A 23,364-nucleotide genomic window follows, 5' to 3' on the forward strand; every position below is an offset into this window, starting at 1 on the left:
GTCCCGGCCGTCTTAGAGAAAAAGCAAGTCGCGATTGCCAATAGTAATTAACCAGTCATATACTTGTTTCCTTCAGAACGTCTATCAAGGGTCCATATCATATCTATGTCTTTTAATCCCCTTCTGCTTTCCATGCCCTGTGCACCACCAACAGCTCCGCCGAAAGCGCACCGAACAGCAATGTCAGGACATCGGGAAAACAAAAGTGGCTCGGACCCAGGGCGTTTTTACATCACAAGAGCCTGCCGATTCTCGGCGACACGCAAAAAAATAAGAAGAATAGAAAATATGAAAAGATAACACGGGGGATCAAGATGTTTGTATTGATTCGTGACCACATTGCCAACACACTGCACCTGCCACATCTCTAGGGCAGTGGCGCACCCACCTAGAAGGACATCTACTCCTGGGCCTTGGCCTCGCCCTCAGCCGGGGCGTCCTTCATCTCCGTATCGTCAGCCTTCTCCTCGGCCTTCTTGGCCTCCTCCTCAGCCTTGCGCTGAGCTTCGGCCTCAGCCCGCTTCTTGGCAGCAGCCTCCTCTTGCGCCTGCAGGACAGCCTGGCGCTCGGCCTCGGCCTTCTCGCGGTGGCGCTGGATGATAGGACCAGCAATGAAGCGGATATCATCCATCTTGGCCACGTAGACGGACTTGGTGGTGTCCTCACCTTCCTCATAGAGCCAGTCCTATCGACGCATTAGCATGATGATCGGGTCACAGGGAGGATGGGATATGAACTAACCTCGGTCTCCATGAGCTTGGCACGCAGCTTCTCCTTCTCTTCCTCACTGGCAAACTCGGCGTAGATGCCGTCGATCTTGTCGCGGAGCTCGTAGATGCTGGCCTCGAGCTCGTTCTTCTTCTCGTCGGTCTCGGCGATCAACTTGTCCTCCATGTACATGGCATTCTCACGCTCAGTCCAAGTGTTCTTGAGCGACTCATCAATGCCGGTGGTGCCGGAGGAGATGGGCAGATCGCCCTTGCGAACCTGCTTCTTGACCTTACGGGTCTTCTTGGGCTGCTCGCCATCCTTGGCATCAGTGTCCATGGACTAAATCCGTTAGTCTTCATGTCGATTCCAGAATCTACAGGGGAAAAATCGACTCACCTCGCCGTTCTCACCCTCCTCAGGGACGGGCTCCTCGACTTCCATGTCCTCAACATAGTAGCCAGACTCGACATTGAGGATACCGTGCAAGTTAAGACGGGCCTTAAGCTTGCAGATCATGAAGTCGTCGTTGGCGTCAGCCTTGACACCCTTGACAGAGAAGCGGCCAACCCAGGGGTTGACCTTGCCAGGGAGCATCTCAGGCTTGGCGTAGCGGGCCTCAAGGTCGAAGGGCTGCTTGCGGTAGAAGGTAAGGATCTTGGTGGAGGGCATGACATTGCCGCGGTTGAAGACAGTCAAGCTGGTGTCCTCATCGGGAATGTCGGCAGACTGCTCCCAGGTGAACTCAATGGGGTAGTTCACAATGTCGTGCACAGAGAAGTCACGGACACGGAAGACAGGAGAGAGGATGGCACAGCTGAAAGCGCAGCCACGAGCAATGGCCTCATCCTGGTTGAGAGTGAAGGAGAGGTTCTTGCCGAAGAACTGGGCAACGGCGTCCTTGACGGCGGGGACACGGGTGCAGCCACCAACCATCTCAATGGAGTCGATGTCCTCGGGCTTGAGCTTGGCCTCAGCGAGGGCCTGCTCAAGAGGAACGGTGATACGCTCAAGGAGGGGCTTGACCATGACCTCCAGCTCCTCACGCTTGACGATGGAGCGGACATCAACGTCCTCCATCAGAGACTCGATGCTCATGGGAGCAGCAGGGTTGGCGGACAGGACCTTCTTCATCTTCTCGGAAGCGGCCAAGGTACGGGACCAGGCCTTGGGGTTGGAGCGGACATCGATCTTGAACTTCTCCTTGAACTCGTCGGCGAAGTGCTCGGTGAGAGCCTTGTCGAAGTTACGACCACCGAAGTGACGGTCGTAAGCAGTGGCCTTAACGTTGAGCTCACCCTTGCGGAACTCAACAATGGAGGCGGTGTAGTCGCTGTAACCGATGTCAACGAACATGACACGGCGGGGCTTCTCCTCGGGGCCGGGCAGATCCAGCTTGGTGATACCATATCCGAGGGCAGTGGCGGTGGTGTCGTTGATCAGGCGGAGAACCTTTAGGCCAGCAATCTCACCGGCATCGATCATGGCGCGGCGCTGAACATCGGTGAACCAAGCGGGCACGCTGATGGTCACGTCGGAGACGGGGAGCTTCAGCTCCTTAGCGGTGATGTCTCTGATCTTGGTCAGGTACATGGCGACCAACTGAGTCGCAGAGAACTTCTCCTTCTTGCCGAGGTAGTTGACCTCGACACCGGCCTGACCATTGACATCGCAGATCTGAGCCGTGCTGTACTCCTGCTCAATCTGGACATCCGGGTCGCTGAAAGAGCGGCCGATCAAACGCTTGAGGTTGCCGACCGTGTTCTTCAGGTTGGAGGTCTCTTGGGTCTTCGCGGCCTCACCGATGTGTCTGCTTCTGGCGCTGAAACCAACCAGGGAACTATAATATCAAGCAAGTCAGTATTGATGCGGCTGATGACGACAAAACTAATGGGTCAACTCACGGGGTAGATCTGTTGGAAACTTCGTTGGTGATCTATTCATGGTGAAGAAAAAACCGGTTAGTCTCTGTGGTGGAAAATATGGAATCTCCGCAAACGCTAAAGACGGAGGGGCAGAGTAAAAGAGATATACGCACAATATCAATACCCTTGTTACGGGCAACACCGACCTTGGTGCTCTGGGCACCGAAATCAATACCAACGACAGACATTGTTGCGAGAGAGGGGAGGGGGGGGAGGGGAGGAGATGTAGGTGGGGGGAGGGCGAGAGAAGAGAGAAGGTAAAAAAGAGGTGTTGGTAGTGGTAGTAATATGGGGGGGAGGAGGGGGTGAGGTTAGGAGAGGAACAGAGGGGGAGAATTTGCAGCCACGCCACTTATCGGGCGGTCAGTGTTAGGTAAGAAAAGGTAGGGAAGAATTTCTAGAGGTTGAACGGGTGTGGCTCCCAAGACTGAAGTAAAGTCGTCAAATGTCGGGCAACGGCGGCAAGAGAGATGGGTATCAATCAATATTCTTTTACAAGAGCTTTGAATTAATTTAAATGGTTGGATGGTTACAGCAGGGTCTAGCTATGCGTGATTGCAGGCGGTCATCTAGATAGAAATAAGAGGAATTTGACTCAACCAGCAGAAGATTGTTTGGTGATGGAAGAGAAGCTCATCATCGAACCTTCCAGCGCCTCCTCGAGCCCTCCCGCGCCATCACCGCCTGCTCTCCGCCTGGCAGTTCCCCTTCCACCGCCTCGGCGGGGCTTATCGATAAATCAGAGTTTTACTCGCCCTGCCATTGGCTACTCAGCTCTCTTCTGCCGCAAGCTCTCAGCTCAGTGCTGAGTATACCGAAGGTAATTAACTAAGTAGAACTAGGTACCTTACTATATACTTCAAAGTTTTATAGCATTGTTAACGGCAGTAGTCTGTGAAGATGAAGTTCTCTAGACCAGTTACACATTTTGGGCCTGGAGCTACTACCTTCACAGAGAAACATGACATTCACAATAGTACTACTAAAAGAAAGGTGCGCATGTCAACCTTGAAGTACGGAGACGCCATTGATCATGCACAAATATCATGTTCCACCAATGTATGGATCGGCCTGGCATCTCCGTACCTAGGAACTCATGCATGCAGAAGCTACAGAATGAATGGCATCCCACAAGCTAGCTTTCGAGATTCACCGCAGCCCCGCGCTGGCTGGGCCGGAACCATAGTGCTGGGCCAAGGGATTATAACAAACATCTGGGGTTCTTATGCCAGGTCCACTGGGCATGAAGTTCCGACACTCAGCCGTCTCGTCTACTGTCTCACTCGCGGTGCTGTATGTGGCTGGAGGCTGTGACTGGTTGCTTGAATGCCGCACTAGGCCGCGCTCATGATCCTCAGACGATGGCAGAGGCGATCCAAAGACTGCAACTTCAGGCTTGTAGCCGGGTATCGTCTCCATTGTTGACTCGACATGCCCTAGTGTACCACCATTGTGATGGTGCTTGGCGTGCTCTTGCCCTTTGACTAGGCTCTCCACGGGCAACGGGAGACAGATTGAATTGGTGCCAGAATCTGTCGTTGCCACCGACTCTAATGAGTAGGACGGGTGCAGCCCTATCCGCGGCACTCCTGGAAGGGGGTTCATATACTTGACCATCGCGGACTCGAGGTCTTCTGGTTTGTGGAGGTAACGGTAATCGTCAGGAAGCGGCGGTGCACCCGACAAGCGTCCGTGGATCTTCATGCTTGGGCGGACGGGGACGCCCCGTTCGTCAATCTTCGTTCGAAACGTATCAACTATGACGTTGAGCTCATCACCTTGCTCCCTAGCCTTTTCTACTGCTTCCTCCGGTGATGTGTACTCGTCGGCTTTTGCTGCATCGGCTCGGGGGCCTCCCCATGTGCGCTGACCGGCGGTGAATATGCCATACACCATGTAAAGCCAATTGAAGAAAGGATTCACAATGAACATCAGCGGATAGAGCCAAGCTTTGAACCGCTTGAGTTTCAATCCAAAGTACAGCATCAGCAGGTAGTTAAGGCCTAGCGAGATCGCAATGAAGCCCACGGGAAGGTTTTCGATCTTGCTGGAAGTGGTGATGAGCGAAACAACCAAGATCAGAAACAGCAAAGCGGTGGTTCGAATGGTATTTTGCATGAAGCGCACCAAACACACGAGCGGATAACGCCTCCAGAGTCTGGCATCAGTCAACATGCACACCTCGTTAGTGATGAATCCAAGAAACCACCGACGTCGTTGCTTCAAAAGGCTACCAAAAGTCTGAACGGCCTCCGTCTTGCAGAATGCACCGGTGCACATCTGAATCTGATAACGCTCAGCTGCGCCTATCATAAAAAGATGTGTCAACCATCGGTCTTCGCCAAGGTGACACTTCCCATAATCAAAGAGGTCCTCGCACTGCTCCGCTTTGTCCGCAAAGTAATATTTGGCCATCTTGCGGAAAGCCGAGAATCGCAGCATTGTCAGTGCTCCTGGTAGACAGGTCACAGCACCACATCCAGACTCGACCGAACGTTCAAAAAGCTGCCCGTGCACGTATTCCATATCCTGCAAGACTGTGATGAGAGAGTTCTTCTCTGTGGTCGATGTTATAATGCCAGTCATTGCTAGCATGTTGTGCTTGCTCCCTGGTTTCAATTCCATGTCGTACATGAAGTTTTGCAAACATAACTGGTCGAGAATACAGTCGGAGTCGATGAATAGAAGGAAGAGGTCATTATGACGCTTGAGATACTCCGAGTATACTTTGTCGATGAGTCTGAAAGTTTGCTTCTGGCAATGCCGTTTACCGCCATGCTTGAAGCGCGATACTGTTATTCTTGCGCCTTTGTATGTCACATCAATGCTCTGTGGGTATGTCTCTAAAGAAATTGGAATACCGAGATGTTGAATAACCTGAAGGTAAGGCTCATCGACATTGCCTCCATCGTATGAGAGGAATACATGAATACAGTATGCAGGATAATCACTGCAGACGACTGAGTCAATTGCCTTGATGAGCACATGAGGCTCTTCTTTGAATACCGGCATCACTATAACCGTCTTAGGCGCAGTCCGGTCATCCAATGCTTGTTTGACGCGTTTGGTTCTTCCCACAGAATTTGTGATGAGTCGACTGACGCAAAATAGCCATGGTATCACTAGAAGGACCGAGAATGTCCAAAATGCAAACCATTGGAGAATCGAAGTCAATTTCATCGAAAAGTAGCGAGTTATCTGCGTTGGCAAGGGAAGGATAGCGATCATGACTGGAAAGAATACCCCCCTGGGCGCATGACAAGTTAGATGATGTCAGGCATAGAATAAAGTCAGCATCGAAACCGACTTACCTGAGTAAGGTGAAAAGTACAATCATAACGATCGCTAGGACTCTGATGCTCCAGTGATCTGCTTTTCTATAGACTTTAACCAGACAGTATATGAAGGCGGCAAGGAATAATATCCATTCCAATAAAGCGGCAATCAGCAGGGGTCCAAGAATAGAGACATAGATGATCTATAGCCTCAATCAGTCACAGCTCTACCATGGGTACATGGGATGCGCAGTACATCTTTCGTAGGCCATGGCCCGAGATTCACGGATTGCCCACGCGCCGCCATTATTAGGTATCTCAAAAGCTCAAGGTATTTGTCTGTGAACAGCAGAGATTGTCCGAGTAAGGCTTCAGGTTAACAGTTCAGTTGAGAGCCCTGTGAGTGTGGTCATTGTCTGAGCAGGCCGTATTTCTTCGGTAGCCGAGGCCATGCGCAAGAATCAATTCTGTATAATATGCAGCAATGCTAATGCAAGCTCGAGAGCGTAGAGTATATGCATTGGAATGATAAGCGTAAATGCAGCGGCACCTGGTCTGTATGTCAAGCCCATTGTCGTGTGCAGGTCTGGCAACCCAGCAAGGCCAGAGCTGCCAGGACATGTGCGAGAAAGGCAGGTGCAACTGACGCCGGTAGGTAAGCAGGCGTTGCAGGAGTCATTGTAGACTGATTGAGAAGAATAAGCACGACTGAAAGCGATCTCTTTCTCTGTCTCAGGAGCTGTGAAAGATAGTATTGTTTGTAAGCCACATCTTCTGGATAGTTACTAGTATAATGTGATCATAGTAGCCGTGACATTCAACTTGAAGATGTAAAATTGTGTCGAGGTTCAATATTGCACAACCATGGTATTTCTTATAGAATCATGGCCTCCCATTACCTGCGGCAAGTCAGAATGGTATATCATGCTGGAGGGCCGATGAATGCGTTCATCATGTGAAGGCTGTAGTATGTACAACCATCGCTTAGTAGTAGTCTGTCACGAGCCTGGGTATTTCTACAGATTGATAATGTTCGAAGCTAGATTTGGAACGAGCCAAAAGTCTACAATGAAAAGCAATGGCTTATACAAAGTTCATCCTTTGATTTCAGATGAGATGATGTCGGAATTCAATCTCGAATCCCAACCAAGTCCAGGCCGCTGGACCCGGTCGTACCGGTATATAGTGGTATAGTCCTAGACTGGTTAGTCGCTCAGTATGCTTCATGCGCCACATATTATTGCCTGAGGCCTCAAGAAGGCCGCCTCAAGGGTGTGGCACCAGCTCCGCGGGCGCTCAGAAAATTTCCCCCGCCGCTCCGTCCTTCAGCTGAGGCAGAAATTCGAGTCCCTTTTTTTTCCCTCCATTTTATTTTATTTCTCTCTTTACTAGCAAAGACCTCCTGGTTGTGAACGAATTCTTATTCTTTTCTTTTCTTCTCAAGTCTTCTTCATCTCGTGCTTTTACATTATTCTTCACAGGTAAGCATTCACTCCAAATCTTTATTCTACTTTTGTCCCCACCCACTCCTGCTGCACGCGGACATCCGATCACTATTGGCCAGACTGATCCGTATCGCGAACCCCCCCAGCGAGAGATTTCGAATTTATTTATCCTCGCTTACCACCCTGCACGCGCATCACAGTCCTGTCCTCGTGTTCGCCGTTACTGATAATCATTCAATTACAGGAGGAGTATCCTTTCTTTCTTCCGAACGACCCTCTCTCACACCCCTACTCACAACACTTCAAGATGTCTGACGAGCAAAAGCCCGTTGCCCAGCCCAATGCTGAGGCCGAGAAGGATGTCCAAAACGTTCTGGCCGAGCTGAAGGGCGAGAGCAGCGAGGCTACTGCTCCCGCCACCGAGGAGAAGATGCAGGTCGACGAGGCCGCCGAGGAGGCCCGTATCGTGGAGGCGGCCGCCAAGCTGGGCGAGAAGTCCGCGCAAGCCGAGGAGCAGAAGCAGGAGGCCAAGAAGCAAGAGCAGCAGCAGCAACAGGGTCGTGGTGGCCGTCCCAATTACCGCAACAACGTCAAGTTCGACCCCTCCAGCCAGGAGGTGACCAGCGACCCTGTGCAGATCCGCAAGCAGGTCGAATTCTACTTCTCCGACTCCAACCTCCCCATGGACAAGTTCCTGCTGTCCAAGGTCGGCGGCAGCAGCAACCGTCCCGTCTCCCTCGAGCTCCTCCACTCGTTCAAGCGCATGCGCCGCTTCCAGCCCTTCAGCGCCATTGTCGAGGCCATCAAGTCGTCCGAGACCCTCGAGCTCACCGACAACGACACCTGCGTGCGCCGCAAGACCCCGCTCCCCGAGACCGTGACCGAGAACCACAACCCCACCGTGGTCCGCGTGTTCGAGGACAAGGCCATGAACCGCAGCGTCTACGCCAAGGGATTCGGCGAGGAGGGCCCTACAACCCAGCTCGAGATTGAGGAATTCTTTGCCCCCTATGGCCCCGTCAACGCCATCCGTCTCCGCCGCGCCTTCGACAAGACATTCAAGGGCAGTGTCTTTGTCGAGTTCGAGTCCGAGGAGAAGCAGCAGGCCTTCCTCGCCCTGGACCCCAAGCCCAAGTGGAAGGACCAGGACCTGCTCATTAAGAGCAAGAAGGACTACTGTGAGGAGAAGGCCCGCGAGATCGAGGCCGGCCGCATCAAGCCCAGCGGCGGCCGTGGACGTGGTGGTCACCGCGGTGGGCGCGGCCGTGGTGGCAACCGTGGCGGACGCGGAGATAACAAGCGCGGCGACTGGAGAGATCGTCGCGCCGCTGACCAGAAGAATGGATCCAGCGAGAAGAAGGAAGAGCCCAAGGAGATTCAGAAGGATGCTCGGTAAGTCTTTTTTTTTTTGGTCACTTCTCCAGGATCCCCGCGCAACCCTATATCAACCTCATGCTAACATCTTTCTTATCAGCGGTGTCCCCGTTGTCCAGAGCACCACCGACGAGTCCTCCGGCCAGAAGCGCGCCCGTGAGGAAGACGGTGCCAATGGCGACCACCCCGCCAAGAAGGTGGATGCCAAGCAGGAGTAAAAGAAGTCAACATCTTCCAAAAACAAAATTCAACATCAGGGAAAACACTGACACCTCTTTTTCCCTTTTTTATTTCTTATTTTCATGAAAGGTGGGATGGGATCAAAAACAAAAAGCATGGCCTGGCTCGAAATTTTTTCTCCTTGATTTAGAAAGAAGACCATACCATAATGGCGTTGTATATTTACCCCCTATTTATTTTTCTTTGCTGCTTGTTATACTTTAGCTTTTTTTCCAAATGGACTTGGGTTCCCAGACATGAATATATGGCTTGTGTTAGAGGCTTGTAGGCAGTGAAAATCGTTGTATAGATGTGCGTGGCTTAGCATAAATGTTCTGCCAGGTGGGCATCTGCTATGTGTGGTCTTCATTCCAGTCCAAACTAGATTGTGAAGCTGCATTGTATATACAATCACCGGTGTCGCTTAATCTCCTCCAAACCAGTATCGTTCGGCTCTGCGATACATGCAAAAACGGTACGGCAAGCAACTCGCACTTTATTTCTTCTTCTTCGTCTTATCCACCACGTCGATCCACTGCGTCCGCAGTCCCCGCCGGGAGAGGGCCTCTTCCAGAGCGCGCCGCTGGTCACCCTGGATCAGCACCTCCATGACGCCTTTGGCAGCGCCGGTGGCCTGGGCGACACTGGTGCTGCTGGCGCATTTCTTCTGCAGCTCCTCGGCCAGCAAGCTGGGAATGATGCCAAAGACCTCGAGGCCGGAGACCTTGGTTACAGTCTTGGAGCCCGTGCGGCGCTCGAGGGTGATGGTGGCCTTGGGAGCGGCGCCGGCCTTGGGCTTGACGCTGGCTAGGGACTGGCCTGGTTTCAGGATCACGTAGTGGGCGGTCATGAGGCCGTGATCGTCGACGAGGCGTTTCAGGAGCGCGTCGCGGGTGGTCTTGCCACGGGCGAGGGTGCTGCGGTCGTCCGACGAGGGGGAGGTGAAGATGGTGTTGGCAAGGAAGGGGTTGAGGTTGACGATGCGCTTGTTGTGGGGGTCAATGAGCGGCGGACTCTGAGACTGCAGGTATTGGTCCAGGTGGCTGGATACGTCGGCGTACTTGTAGTAGTTGTTGGGATGGGTGCTGGAGAGGGCCGGGAAGATGGTGGGCGCCAGCTTGCCCGTGGGTCGGTAGAGGGTCTGCACCGTGAGCGTCTGGCCGACAGAGGGGTCGCCGTCGGAGGCGATGGTTTTGTTGCTACCAGTACCAGCACCGGAGGCGGCGGGTTTGTTACCGGCGTTCTCGATGGCATTCTTGGACATTAGTCGGTAAGGGACGAACTGCTCGACCCGTCGGTCGTTGAAGTCCACGTCCAGGATGACGGTCTCCTGTCCGTTGCGGTCTTTGGATTTGACCAGGCGCTGCTTGTCGAGGTATTTGATGAACTTCTTGACATTCTTCCAGCTGGTCTTCTTGATCTGGTAGAACTGAGCTTGCTTAGGGGTGTAGATGGGAAGATAGGGTGTGATCATGTTCGAAACCAGCGCGGAAGGCTGAACAGGCAAGGACAAGCCGTGGTTGGGCGCGGAGGGATTGTCTTGCTTGAGCTTGTATAACGAGTAAAGGAAGGCTTTCTCAAAAGCTTCATCAATCTCTGGGAGACATTAGAATGGAGTAACGCATTTATGAAAGAAGCTAGCTTCACGAACCTTTGGTCGTGGGTTCTTTCTCTTCTTCGGCAGGCTCTTCCTCCACCGGGGGCGCTTCAGTGGACGGCTCGTCATCCTCTGCCGCTTGGGCAGGGGCCTGTTCATCCAACTTGAGGTCATCCACGGCCCCCTCAATTTCTTTCGTGTCGCCACTGTCATTCTCCACCTCCACATCATCCCAACCTTCCAAGTATTCGGGGGCCGGTTGGCCAGGCTTGGACGACGAACTCCAAGCCCAGAGCTCGTCGCCCTCCCAGTGGAGTCCGCGGACAGCATGACCCTTTGCGCCCTGCACTTCTCCCAGAGCCGAGATATCAATCTCACAGACGCCGACGAACCGCGGCACGGTATACTTCTCCAGATCAGCCACGGCGACGACCGCACCCTTGACCGCACGCTCATCGAAGGGCGGCTCGTTGGCAATTCCGGGAGTCATGAGATCCGCCCCACCCTGGAGTTTCTGCATCACCATTCCCGGAGTATGAAGCAGGGGTACTAGGTCTGCATTGTGCCAAAGTGTGTAGACTGTCGGATAGAGGCGCCCGTCGGCGCCGGGGCCATGGTCGACCTTGAACCACAGGACGCGCTCGTCGCCCCCAGGATGCGTTCCTACGTAGACTGTGCCCTGAACCTCGCGAAGCTGGGGGCCGGCCGTCGTGGTGAAGCGGGCAGACAGGCAGTTATCAGGAAGGAGGGCATTTCGGATGGAGGTGAGATTTCGGGCCGCCGGGTTGGAAGCGCTGCTGGGAGCGGCCGCATCGTCACCGCTGGGTTCGGTGGGCGCACTAGAAGGGATTTCGATTTTGTAATCGGCGATGATCTGATCGGCAATCTTTCTGCGATCAGAGGACCGCAGAGGTGCAAGGTTCTTGATCTATCATCATCAGAATGGTCAGTGACGAATTCTAAGCAAGCGACTCAGAGACCCGAGAATGCGGGGGAGGGGTAAAGTCACAGTGGGCTTCTTCTTGAACATGGCGGCGGAGGAAAAGATACAGGGAGATTTTGAGTATATGCAGAAGAGAAACCTAATGCTCGTGTATCATTCCAAAATTAGGTGTGGCATTAAAAGGTATACCATTGAAAAGAAAGAATGAGTGGAGGGATGGACTTGAATGAGATGGTGGGGAAATGGGGGTTGACTGCCGCAACAACAATCGGCCGCTTTTGGCCCGCCTTAGATTGAATCATCGCGACATACAATTCTGGCTTTCACTCTTACATTACTGAAACATCCCAGGATATTGCTCGCAACCAGTGCATCGACCCCTCCCGCAACATCAAACTGTGCTAGGAAAGATCATCAGCACCTTGAATGAAGCACGGGGCCCCTCTGAGCTCACCGCAAAGTGCAGTCCCCCGTCTGTGAGATCTGCTACTTGCTCTTCTCCCTCTGGCGTTCTTCCCACTTTTCCTGGTCCATATCTGGCAGAGCCTTAAGGATGTTCCTGGTCTCCTCAAGTCCTTCCTTCTCATATATCTTCTCACCGTAGCAAAGTCCCAACTTGAAGAGATTGTCATAGCCGGCGTCCTTGAGCCACCGAGACTGGAACTTTGAATTGGGCTCGATGTCGGACAGGTCGGACTTCTTGTCCTGCGCAGGAGGCATAATGGGGTAGCCCTGCTCGTACGGGGAGTAGGTGGTAAGTGTGCTTTGATCGAGTTGGCTGATTTCTGTAATGTGAACGGTTTGATGGTAGAGTCAAGGTCGATGGATGGACGCCGCGTCGGAGGGATTGGCCGGGCAAGTGACCATCCGCATCATTCTTTCCTCACTTCTTCGTCGAGGGCGCGAAGGCTGCCTCTCAATCGGAGCATAGATCCTCGATTGTTCTATGGGCCTCTCCTCAGATGCAGTCGTTGCGAGTCCGAAAGCTTTACGAATATAGTTGAATACAAAAACAAAACCATACCAATATTACAGCAGAACATTCTGATACCCAGTGCTTCTGAATTGTTTTTATAGATACATAGTGGGATGCCCGACCCGGATTGAACAGAACAATCACAATGAAAGGGAAAGCCAACGGCTGTTATAAGAGATATTGAAAAAGTGTAATCGATCTATAGTCTACACCAAAACATAGCGCTTAGTGGGCAAGGTCACGAGCGTGCACCTTGTTGCTGCTGACCAACCAGCTGAAGGTCTCCTTGAGAACGCTGAGGAACTGAGAAGCGCTCAGGGACTCGAAGTAGGAGGTAAGGTTGGTGGTGCTAGACACAGAAGCACTCGAGCTGCTGGAGGCAGAGCTGGAGCTGCTGGGAGTGGCAACATAGGTCTGCTGAGGAGCGCTACCAGTGACGGTGACTTGCTCAACCTCAGTAGAGGTCTGGTAGGCAGTGGCGGTATCCGTCTCAACTGCGGTAGCGGTCTGAGTAATGACGGAGCCAGCAGCAGAGGTGACAGAAGAAGCAGCGCTAGTAGCGACGGAAGAAGCAGCGCTGGTGGCGGCAGCAGCGGCAGCAGTGGTGCTAGAGCTGCTGGAGGCAGCGGCGGTGCTGGATGAGCCAGAGCTGGCAGAGCTGGCAGAGCTGGAAGAGCTGGAGGTGGAGGTGGCGTTGTACATAGCGGGTCCGGGGATATCGTAGGAAGTCAAAGTCTCGTAGATGTTGACAAGAATACCAGGGTCAGTGTCCTTGTACAAGCTCTCACCAGCAGTACCAGAGGGAGCAAGACTGTCACCGCCAGTAACCTTCAAGTTGAGACACTGAGGGTAGTTTTGAGCGCCATCCTTGGTCTCAGCAGAGTGGAGGGCAATGATTTCGTGGCGCAGGACGTAGTTGCCAGCCGCAATGTCAGAAGGAATGGTCACAGTCCAGCTGTTGTTGTTGGAGATCAAATTGTCCGTGGCCCAAGTACCAGGGAGGTCGGTGTCGTCGATGAGACCGCTCTCATCAATCTTGAAGAACTCGAGGTCGGTCTTGGTGACACTGCTGCAGTCACCATTGCAGTTGGCAAGGTAGGTTAGGACGGGACCGTGGTGGCTAGAAGGCCAGGTAGTCCACTGGAGCTCAACGGTACCACCAGCCTTGATCTCAGCAGAGATGGCACCGGGCTTAGCACTCTTGTGACAGATGATGTCGGCTTCAGCATACTCGGTACCATCGACGTAGCCCAAGTCGGTAGCCTCAGTAGACCAAGCAATAGTCTCCGGGGGATCGCTCTCATAGGGGTATGAAGTGACAATGTAACCGCCGTAGTAGGTTCCATCGACAACAGCACCCGACACGTAACCGTGACCAGCAACGAGAGCGGCCGAGCCGAGAATAACACCAGCAAGCTTAGTGACAGACATTTTTAGATCAACGCACAGCGTGAATGTGAATTTTGATAAGACGGAAAGAGTGACGAAGTGAAGCGGTCTTCAATCAATGAAGCCTGGAAAGGAAAGGAAGAGAATGGAAGGTTCTAAGACCCAGGTAAAGAAAGGAATGAGAAGCTGGTGGGAAGAATGAAGAAAGCTTCAGACTCGTGGTTTTGACGCCCTCTTATATTTGTATTGTCGCAATCATCGAGGCTCCGCCAGAAGAGCTCAGACCGGATAGTCGCCGAGGCCAGAAAATTGAAAGGTTCATTGCAGCCGGCCATGCTACACGTAGATTGCCTTGGCACCTGTCAGGTTTCCACTCCATGTGTGGCTATCGGATGCTCGATATTAATGGGGATAGGGTCATCGCAGCAAGGCAAGTCTGAGATTGATGAAAGACAGGCACCGGACCACTAAGCGTCAACGCAACTGTGGGTTCCGGCGTTAACGGTCAAGACATTCCCAGGAACACAGACTACTTTTGACTTAGCGTTGCTTGGAGAGGGGAGGTCGGAGCGACATCAGAAGGTCTCGATGGATATTAACTACTCACCCTAACAAGCGAGTGGAGCTGCAAGCGCCGGTGCTCTGGCGGCCGTCTGCGACAAAGCGAGTTTCAACAAGGAGCCAAGCTGCTCCAAGTCCGCCCTGCCAAGAAATGCCATTTCTGAAGAGTCGCGGGAAATTGTGACCAACCAGAAATCAAGGCATGAATGAAGTCTGGAAATTTTGTGAGGAAGACGACGTCGTTCAAATTCCTTGGGACGATAAGGTATTGTGGTGGTTTGTGGTGGTGTGGGTTGTTGTGATGATCGTAGTTAATCGTGTCTTCACATGGATGATGAGACCCTGGCGTTGCTCAATCGGCAGCCACGTGCCCAGCTACCCTACCGATGTTCTGTACAGTAAGTATCAGAGCCGTGTTTCCCACAATCGACTGCGATGTCATTGTCCTCGATTATCCTTGATTGACTCTATCATGATTTATTCAGAAAATTGCTGGAGTTGAAAGTGGCTGGTCAATAATAGGAAAGGCTTCTACTCCGTAGTGTTACAGCGCATGCATGAGAAAGGTCCCTCGGCTTGTGAGCCGGTGCATGATCCACCTTTCCGGCTAAATGGCGCCATCTGGTCACATCCCTAATTAATTAGAGGCGCGCGGTCCTTCGAGCAGGTCGAGATCGAGATTGTCGATGGAGATTGCAAGGAGAGTTTCAATCTGGTCTTAGCATTGCAATTCGTTTCTTAAAGGCCCGTCTCCCAATTCCTGCATCTCTATGTGTCTCAGACTCTTAGGCCCTGGAGGCTGGCATTGCAAACTGTCTCAAATTCGTTCAACACGTGTGTTTCACTCCTATGCCGACTCCAGCCTCTTCTCCAAAGACGAGAAGCCATTGATGAGTTCGTTCTGCGTGGTTTGGTACAAGGACAACTAACGTCTCAGGGTCTACCGCTCCATGCAGGGTCATGTAAAGGGTCGCTAACAAGTTGAAACACCTTTTACACGGAGTAAACGCCCCTACCATCATGGTCTAGTCGCTGCCTCGCCCACCCTTCTCGTTCTCCTTGCTCCCAGTGGGCCACGAGGGTGTACGGAGTAGAGTGCACGGTACCATGGCCATAGGTCAATTTACCTGAAACAATCTTCGGCGGAGGTTTCGACCGTTGCCAGGCTGGCTGTCTCCAGTCCATCAACCAAGCTTTTCCTGAACGTTATGAGGAGGCTTCTTTCACCCCTAAAAAGCTTATTGTCTCACTTGCGCATACTCATAGAGATTGTGTGAAGTATTTCTCTGACAAAATCTAGCCGCGAGCCTGGATACACCTTGCGGATTGTCGATTTCGTGGGATGCCAAGGTTACGGCCCGCCATCGATGAATACTCCTTCAGAGGATTGTGAGCAGGGTTTTGGTAAATAAAGCAGCACCCCTCCTGTCGGTGTCGGTCACGCCTGTCGAATTCTATTATGTTGCTCAGCATCTACCATGTGTACACGCGCTCGCGCTTCGTGAAACTTGAGAAGCCGAGTCGGGTGAGACAGTATGGTCGGAAGGCCTATGTCCCTGCAGCTTCAGATCTCGTACGACAATTCGGCAAGGAGAAACCGATTCGTCTTGAGAAAGGAGCCATTGACCCTACAAGCGACAGCTTCGTTCCTGACACTAATTGGCTTTTACTGATATAGTCGAATCCCCGACCTCACATGGGGTCGATCCTCAATTTCAAACACGCACTTGTGCAGGGCCATGGCAACGTCCATGCGCCGTGGCGGCGAATCTATCTGTAAGGTAGCAAATGCTCAAGATACAGCCACTTCCCATAAGCGAATTTTTATACAGCTTTGTCATAGCTGACGACAAAACTTATGGTGATGTCTCAATCACCGTGGCGTACCATCAAGCCCTAAACTGGGGCTAAGTTTTCTCGCGACATGGCCTCATACATCCAGAAACATTCCTTCTTACCAACCAATTGTTATGGTTAGCATATAGGCGGAGTCATTTATTCCTTGTACAGTAAACATACCTGGATATTGGATATTCTGAGTTGCAAGCCACTATGATTAAAATATCAACAGCATGCCATACCAGCATATGCGGAAGACAAAGACGACTTTCAAGCCTCCATTCTTTCTATATCAAGCACAGAAGGCCTTGCTTTCTCTCCGATAAAATGCCCAGATGGAACTCACGAATGTACCCTTAGCCTAGCGCAGACCTAATCTATTGATTGAAGACCGGTCTAGAGCCCGACCATTGAAGCATGACTATCCAACCACGTCTAGAAGGATGATAGGCGCCGACCATCCAGGGCTGACAGGGCTTGGATGCGGCACAGGTTGATGAGGGGTACTTCGGGGGTATGAGCTGCTAATGCGTGATGATAACAATAGACGCCGTGTGATTAGCTGGGTAAGAGCATCTCACGCGGGCCGACTTGCCTGTGCTTATTTTATATCTTAGCATCCCCGCACGAGGTATGCTAGGTTGCTGTCCATAGCTCAAGGAGACTCGCACCCGGACTGGTCCGAAACGTTTTCGCTTGTTTGCCTCTCTTTCTTGGCCGCGTAGTTCGCTGGTGGTCATTGACCGTTAGCATCTTGCTGACCAATATATACCCAGGTTTCATGTGCATTAGATCCGGCTTGACGCGATAGCGACAAGGAATCCAGCACGTTTCTGCTGCTCTGGACTGGAACGTAAGATAGTCGATGAGGGCACCAAGCGCCGACCGTGAAGTCATCTGGGTAGTAGCACAAGTCCGGTAGAAGGTCCATGCTGCGTGATACGCAATGCTAAGGTCAAAATCTAGGCACTTCTGATTAATGAGCCGTCATCGCGGAAATAAGTCATCTTGTGGTACAATGGCCCTGCTCGGGACGGGGACGCTCTGCTTCACACGGGGAAGGGATGGCGGGATGCAGGTGGATGGATGATGATCTTCTTTAGTTAGTGAGCCCATCATCAATTCCCCCTTCCATTAACGGGTATGGAAAGTCCAAGTTGTAACCCAATTATACAACACAATGCCCAGCAATTAATGAGCATAAGTTACAAAGAGACAGGTTGTATTGGCCATATAGCAGGCTTACTAGACAGTAATGGATAGGAACCTGTACCAGAGATAAGTTAATGGAACTGGAACTAAGAGGTACAAAGCAGACCGGCCGCCTACTGCTGCTTTTCGACCAATAAGAACCTGGTAGCTTTAGTTACTCCGGTTCCTGACAGTCCAATTCCTCTATTGGGATTAGCGTCATTCTGACTCACCGCCAAGGCATGGAGGGACTGAGTGGCACTGAATGGAATCCAGCCGCTAAATCACTCACTCACTAAGTGGTTTTGACTGGTAGGCAGAAACAGTAATAATTATTCACACTGAGTCTCACTCACTCTGTCCGTTTCTCCCTCTCCCTTCGCTCTCTCATTATTATTACTGTACACTTCCACACCCACATCTACTACCCTCCCTCCCACACCCCCCCCCCCCTTTTCTCCCACTCTCTCCAGGTTTGGCTTATCTACGGGGCTTTCCGTGGTCGATCACTACAACTGTCAGCCTCCTCTCTTAACCTCTTAATTCCTTCTCAATTCTTCCGACCGATCTTGGGCACGATTGCCTCCCAAACTTTTTCACCTCGCTAACTCCGACCATCGCTCTGATTTTCCCCTTTCTCGCCCGGCCGCACCTCCGCCTCCGCTCTTCTCCCCCCCTAAACGACAACCGTTGCCCTTTTTCAATCACGCCGTCTTCTCCTTCACACAGTCATACGCTTCTACCCTCCTCTGGTTGGTCGGAATAAGATATCACCACAATCTTTAGTCTCACCGAATCCGATCCCTACTACGGATGGATTCGCAGTACCACTTGTTTGTCGGCAAATACTGAGCGCGCTCTCCTAGGTATTGCGGCTTCTGTCCAGCCTCATTCAATCTCGATAGTATTACGCTCTTGGGCCATTCAGATCTGGGTTTGGGGCTTAAGATAAGGGATATTTCGGAGCAGCCTGCGAGGCTTGTCAGGGGGGATCGCCGGCATTTCCTCCAGATCCTCTGCAGACGATTGCTAGGATCGCTAGGATCAAAGGATGGGATCGACGGACGCTGTCTCTCCACCTGCTTTTTCTTTTCTTGAACCTGTCGTAGTCGACGACGAGATGGGTAACCCTTATCACGATACAGATATGGATTTCTTAGACTCTGCACGGTTGCAGGTCTCGTCAGAAGGCGCGGGCAGGGATTTCGACGACCTCTTTTCTCACGCCCCTTCCGCCCGACAGAGCCGTGACTCGGAGCCAGCATGCTTATCACCATCTGACCTATCGTTGAAACACCCCTATCAAGAGACGGATGCGATGCGACAATTCACTGTGGTCTCCGCCGAATCCCCCGCCGAGTCGCCAGACGGTTCAACGCCAAGTTCGTCTTCTGAGTCACCCCGGAATCATCTTCGAAACCCGTCCGTGGCGTCCTCCACATCAGCAGTACATAGTGAGAGCACGATGATGCCCTTCGGCTACACAACGGAGGATTGGATGAATTCTGATCTCGGGTCGGTGAAGGAGGAGCCACTATTTGGTCTGGATCTTTCTCTACCGAATCTAGATGGTCCTTTTCCCGCAGACGCCGATCTTGAATCGAGTAATAAGGTTATGGATGCAGCATTTGATTTTGAGAGTGCTGCTAGTAGTCCTAGTCCGCTGAAATCGGAGACCACGCCGCAGTCCAAATCCAAAAGGAAATCCAAAGCCCAATTGCGGAGTACGTCGGGCGCTTCAGCCAGGCAATCTGCCTCTCCGGTAATCCCTGTCCAAACAGCATTCACATGCTATTGACCCACATGCTGACACCTTATTGTCTAGATCCCCGGTACGGCCTTCTTCCCTCGAAGCACCAAGGAAGCATCTCCCTTCTCGGTATCACGGAGTATAAGTCAAGGGAAGTCTACATTGGGTCCTTGGGGTGGTCATTCACCTTCGTCGCTTCTGGAGGAAAGCTTTGGTGGCATCAATATGAATGGTTCTCCCATGAACTCGAATCTGAATTTCGGGCCGAGCAGCTTTCCTTTTGGCATCAACTTCGCTCCATCGCCTTCCCCAAGCTTCATGAAACCGGAAACACCACAGCGTCATATCCTGACAGTTCACCCCACGTCACTCAAGTCGCGCGTGGAGACTCAGATCCCGATCCGACTGACGCTTTTCCCCTTGCCGCCCGGCGTGAAAAAAGTTCGTCTGCCTAGTCACACGATTTCGAAGCCTAAATTCCTGGCGCCGCCGACCATCGAACGTTCCCCAGAAATCGTGGAGCTTCACACAAGCCTTGTTTGTACCAGTGCTATGCAAGAGCAGGACAAGCTCAAGAAAGCTTTCGCTAGAGCAAGAGGCGAATGTCGTTATCAGTCCTCTAGCTCGAGCCCACGCGCTGCCGATGACGTCCAGGAAGACGACAAGCCACTGGACGGAGGAGAGGTCAAAATCTGCCCAGGGTGTATACAGCGCGAAAGGAAGCGGGCCTTCCGAAAGAAGCAGAGGAAGCCAGAGGAAGATGAACTTTTCCAGAAGGACGAAGGGAAGAGAGTCATCGTTTTCAACACAAACGAGATCAAGGATTGGACGGAACCATCGAAGAACGCCATACCTGGTTATGGTGATAGTCAAGTTCTGAACATTCCGGCTGGGGCTATGCAGGTAGAATTGCCGATGCGAATAGCATGTTATTGCAGGCATCAAAACGAGAAGCTTGGGTTCCAGTACGTTAACCATTTTTTGCTGAAATTTTTCACATTGTGGCTCTGTTTCATTTGAGGCTCACAGTTCATTACTAGGGTTATTTTCACGATCAAAGATCATAAAGATAATGTTATCGCTCAGGCGATCACGAATTCGATTATGATCACTGACGACCATAAAACGCACGCTCCCCCGGCCCCGCCAGCCCCTGGCCCCTCGCCCTCTCTGCCGGATGGAACCCAATTGCCAGGCGTTGGTGTCTTCCCATCTAGTCCCAGTGTGGAGACAGGGAAAGCGTCAACCTTCGCGCAACAGTCGAACCAAACAGCTTCGGCGACTGATTTGCAGGGACTTCAGCAACGATTCAACTCACAGTATCAAGTGCCTTCTGGGTCGTTCGCAATGACTCAAGCGTCAGCCAACAGCACAACGTCCAATTCGCAGACACCACGCAGTCTATCTCGGCAGACCTCGCCCAACGACTTCCAGGGGCCAATGAGCAAGAGACGCAAGCATAGTAACTCAGGAAGACTTCCTTCGGAGCTTACCATGACCAAGTTGGAGAATACCCAATCATCAGCCAACAGTTCCAGTTCGGCAGCACCCAGCAATGAGCCACAATTTTCAGGGGCCCACGGTTTCGCGTCACCATTGGAAAGGCCCTTCGTGACTTCATCTGCTATGTCTAACCAGTTTCCCAACAGCCCTCCGACTCCAAGCAGCGGGGACAACAACCCGTTCCTCAATGCAACAATACAGCAACAAAGCCTGGACAGTTTCATACAGCAGCAGTTGATGTCTGCACCGAACTCTGCCCATCCCAGTCGTCCGGGCACACCCGGCGGCTCTAGGAACAATTTCCATGACCAATCTTTCAACCTGTCTCTCGGCCCGAACACGTCTGCTCCAATGTGGCCGCCGCTCACCAACGCCGGAAACCGGTTGCCCTCGGTCATTCATAAAGTTGTTCCCGCCGAGGGTTCTATCACCGGAGGCACTGAAGTCACCTTGCTTGGTAGCGGCTTCTACCCTGGCATGGAAGTGGTATTTGGTGACACCCTTGCCACTACGACCACCTTCTGGGGCGACAAGTGTCTAAACTGCTTGACACCTCCCGCATTGCAGCCTGGAGTGGTGCCGGTTGTGTTCAAGCACGAACACCCCACGTTTGGCCAGGTCCAGACACCGCAACCTTTGATGCCGAAGCAGCAGCAGTTTTTCCGCTATATAGACGACCGTGAGCTGCAGATGTACCGATTAGCTCTTGGGATTCTGGGACAGAAGCTGGGCAGTCAAGCAGATGCGTTCCAAACAGCTCAGCAGATCATGGGTAGCGACATGAAGAGTGTCTTCAATATCCCGAAAGAGTTCCAGGGGAGCTCAAGTGGACACCAGCGACAAGTACCTGGGTATGAGTCGCAGGGTAAATTGAGCGACCTTGACTCCAAGATGTTGACTTACCTTGAATTTGTCGATCTTGATGATAGCCCTCGTCCACCTCGATACAATTCTCGCTCAGCTACGGGTCAGACGCTGCTCCATTTTGCATCATCCTTAGGACTCACGCGATTTGTTGCTGGACTCCTTGCACGAGGTGCCAGTCCCGATGTGCAAGACAACTCGGGAAATACGCCCATGCACCTAGCCGCTTTGAATGGTCACGCACATATTGTTCAGAGACTGCGCCTTGCCGGAGCTGAGACTACCGCTCGCAGCATACGGGGATTCACACCAGCAGATTTGGCGACTACACTACCCGCGCACCAAGCTGCTCTTATTCCCGCCCACCATCGCTCACGCAGCGTTGGCTCATTGTCATCGTCGCGCCGCCGACACAGTTCTGCCTCCCTGCACTCCCTCTGGGAATCATCGTCCGCATCGGGTTCTTTTGGCCATGCTGTTGAGGACTCTGATGATGAGGTTTTCGACGAAGATGAGATCAATCATACGATATCGCGACGATCCAGTGTCCATCATGACCGATCAGGGTCGGTTTCAGCTCCTGAACAACCACCTCAAGGAGCGGACGCGCGACCATTCTCTCCCCCAGCTGCTCTAGTCGCTTGGCGCAACCAATTGCAAACACAAATCAACCAGTTCCAGCAAAGTGTAGCCAACGCCTTTCCTAACCTCCCTGCTTTGCCGCCGATGCCCGCCTTGCCCGATTATCAGGCCCATCCCATGATGCGTCGTATCACCAATCTCGTCCCGCACCGGCCCAGTACATCCCGCTCGTCTAAGGATGGCTGGTGGGATATGCTTACCGGCAATACGGCTACCGACCACTCGGCTCCGCCAACAGCCGAGCTACCTTCCTATGAAGAGCTATACCCGCACAAGGAGAACCATACCAAAGAGGACCAAGCGGCGCAACTCAAGAAGGCTAGCATGTTACAAGCGGCTGCAGAGGCTGCCCTTGATCAGCACTTTGAGGCTCAGGCCAGCACCTCAGAAGCTGTTGTCGCCAAAGCGGACAGCGTAGAGCTCAAGGACATCCGAATTGGTCGCAAAGTGATTTCGCGTGAGCAACAGAAACATCTCCGCGAGCAGCAGGCACGGAGGATGAAGGGTCTTGGGAAGGATCGTAACCTATACTTCATCTGGGTATGTGTCAAAACTGTTCAGCTTTTTGGTGGATCTAGTGCTAATCTGCTTCAGATCCCTCTATTACTCCTGGTGATCGGAGCCTGGGTCCGAAGCTATGTCCCCGGGATCTGGGAGGGAATCTACAGCGGTTATGAATTTGTCAAAGCCCGATATGCGCAGCGCGTTCTAGAAGTCGGTTCTTGAGCGATCCTACCACACCATTTGCCTACTAACCTTTATTCGAATTGTCTCTTTTCATTCATTCATTCAGAGCTAGGGCGTTCTGTCCATTGGACTGGTGCTTTTACGGGGCATTTTGTCATCCCTTGTTTGGTTTTTGTGTGATGTTTCTATAACGACGGGATATGATGGGTCTATTTCTATACCTTGGTTGTTCCTGATGCCTTCCTTATCAAATTTCTAGCCTTGTTATCTCGAGTGGGGTCTCTGTACAGAGGTATCATTTCTTGGGGCGGTTTTCACTCATTTTTCTATAGATCTAATGGAACACTTGATGCATAAGTGAATATGGACGAGGTGTAAGTGTATGTATAAGGTACTATTAGTAGTGCAGTGTTGAATGAATGCCAAGAGATGGCGGACGGGGAACAGAAGGCGGAAAGGCGGTCTTGTTTGCGGCC

At 52.2% G+C, this 23,364-nt stretch overlaps 6 protein-coding genes across 6 annotated transcripts; 2 read left to right on the top strand and 4 right to left on the bottom strand.

Annotated features, from left to right (window-relative positions):
- Positions 1 to 35: 35 nt before the first annotated feature.
- Positions 36 to 2,875, bottom strand: hsp88 (Hsp70 chaperone Hsp88). Its single transcript, XM_025574231.1, has 5 exons — positions 2,747 to 2,875; positions 2,613 to 2,644; positions 1,108 to 2,548; positions 742 to 1,050; positions 36 to 685 (listed from the first exon to the last, which is right to left on the bottom strand). The coding sequence occupies exons 1-5, from the start codon at positions 2,819 to 2,821 to the stop codon at positions 401 to 403; spliced, it is 2,142 nt and encodes a 713-aa protein (XP_025434443.1). The 5' UTR covers positions 2,822 to 2,875; the 3' UTR covers positions 36 to 400.
- A 907-nt stretch (positions 2,876 to 3,782) lies between these two features.
- chsD (chitin synthase D) lies at positions 3,783 to 6,215 on the bottom strand (the record flags this gene model as incomplete). Its single annotated transcript, XM_025576666.1, has 6 exons — positions 3,783 to 3,821; positions 4,065 to 5,624; positions 5,655 to 5,831; positions 5,865 to 5,880; positions 5,945 to 6,111; positions 6,165 to 6,215. The coding sequence occupies 6 exons, from the start codon at positions 6,213 to 6,215 to the stop codon at positions 3,783 to 3,785; spliced, it is 2,010 nt and encodes a 669-aa protein (XP_025434444.1).
- Positions 6,216 to 7,249: 1,034 nt separating this feature from the next.
- On the top strand, positions 7,250 to 9,206 carry BP01DRAFT_312454 (tRNA maturation protein LHP1). Its single transcript, XM_025572482.1, has 3 exons — positions 7,250 to 7,389; positions 7,473 to 8,745; positions 8,828 to 9,206. Exons 2-3 carry the CDS (start codon positions 7,661 to 7,663, stop codon positions 8,943 to 8,945), a joined length of 1,203 nt encoding a protein of 400 aa, XP_025434445.1. The 5' UTR covers positions 7,250 to 7,389; positions 7,473 to 7,660; the 3' UTR covers positions 8,946 to 9,206.
- A 104-nt stretch (positions 9,207 to 9,310) lies between these two features.
- Positions 9,311 to 11,695, bottom strand: BP01DRAFT_333883 (putative RNA binding protein Ligatin/Tma64). The gene is made up of 3 exons (XM_025573136.1): positions 11,553 to 11,695; positions 10,598 to 11,471; positions 9,311 to 10,542 (listed from the first exon to the last, which is right to left on the bottom strand). The coding sequence occupies exons 1-3, from the start codon at positions 11,571 to 11,573 to the stop codon at positions 9,443 to 9,445; spliced, it is 1,995 nt and encodes a 664-aa protein (XP_025434446.1). The 5' UTR covers positions 11,574 to 11,695; the 3' UTR covers positions 9,311 to 9,442.
- A 992-nt stretch (positions 11,696 to 12,687) lies between these two features.
- On the bottom strand, positions 12,688 to 13,893 carry BP01DRAFT_289319 (lytic polysaccharide monooxygenase auxiliary activity family 9 protein; the record flags this gene model as incomplete). Its single annotated transcript, XM_025571573.1, has 1 exon — positions 12,688 to 13,893. One exon carries the CDS (start codon positions 13,891 to 13,893, stop codon positions 12,688 to 12,690), a length of 1,206 nt encoding a protein of 401 aa, XP_025434447.1.
- A 4,379-nt stretch (positions 13,894 to 18,272) lies between these two features.
- On the top strand, positions 18,273 to 23,067 carry BP01DRAFT_148782 (putative membrane-tethered transcription factor (SPT23)). Its single transcript, XM_025570614.1, has 3 exons — positions 18,273 to 19,204; positions 19,268 to 20,157; positions 20,233 to 23,067. Exons 1-3 carry the CDS (start codon positions 18,494 to 18,496, stop codon positions 22,925 to 22,927), a joined length of 4,296 nt encoding a protein of 1,431 aa, XP_025434448.1. The 5' UTR covers positions 18,273 to 18,493; the 3' UTR covers positions 22,928 to 23,067.
- The last annotated feature ends 297 nt before the right edge of the window (positions 23,068 to 23,364 follow it).

This window comes from Aspergillus saccharolyticus (genome assembly GCF_003184585.1).
Source record: "Aspergillus saccharolyticus JOP 1030-1 unplaced genomic scaffold BP01scaffold_4, whole genome shotgun sequence".
In the NCBI taxonomy this organism is placed as follows: domain Eukaryota; kingdom Fungi; phylum Ascomycota; class Eurotiomycetes; order Eurotiales; family Aspergillaceae; genus Aspergillus; species Aspergillus saccharolyticus.

Bases quoted from the DNA above. Each gene is read 5' to 3' on its own strand.
- hsp88 (XM_025574231.1), bottom strand. From the start codon at position 2,821: ATGTCTGTCGTTGGTATTGATTTCGGTGCCCAGAGCACCAAGGTCGGT. The intron at 2,645-2,746 runs GTGCGTATATCT...CACCATGAATAG, and splicing joins GTAACAAGGGTATTGATATT to ATCACCAACGAAGTTTCCAA. The intron at 2,549-2,612 runs GTGAGTTGACCC...TTGATATTATAG, and splicing joins GTTTCCAACAGATCTACCCC to TTCCCTGGTTGGTTTCAGCG.
- BP01DRAFT_312454 (XM_025572482.1), top strand. From the start codon at position 7,661: ATGTCTGACGAGCAAAAGCCCGTTGCCCAGCCCAATGCTGAGGCCGAG. The intron at 8,746-8,827 runs GTAAGTCTTTTT...CTTTCTTATCAG, and splicing joins GAGATTCAGAAGGATGCTCG to CGGTGTCCCCGTTGTCCAGA.
- BP01DRAFT_333883 (XM_025573136.1), bottom strand. From the start codon at position 11,573: ATGTTCAAGAAGAAGCCCACT. The intron at 11,472-11,552 runs GTGACTTTACCC...TGATGATGATAG, and splicing joins TGTTCAAGAAGAAGCCCACT to ATCAAGAACCTTGCACCTCT. The intron at 10,543-10,597 runs GTTCGTGAAGCT...AATGTCTCCCAG, and splicing joins GAAAGAACCCACGACCAAAG to AGATTGATGAAGCTTTTGAG.
- BP01DRAFT_148782 (XM_025570614.1), top strand. From the start codon at position 18,494: ATGGGATCGACGGACGCTGTCTCTCCACCTGCTTTTTCTTTTCTTGAA. The intron at 19,205-19,267 runs GTAATCCCTGTC...CTTATTGTCTAG, and splicing joins CCAGGCAATCTGCCTCTCCG to ATCCCCGGTACGGCCTTCTT. The intron at 20,158-20,232 runs GTACGTTAACCA...GTTCATTACTAG, and splicing joins AACGAGAAGCTTGGGTTCCA to GGTTATTTTCACGATCAAAG.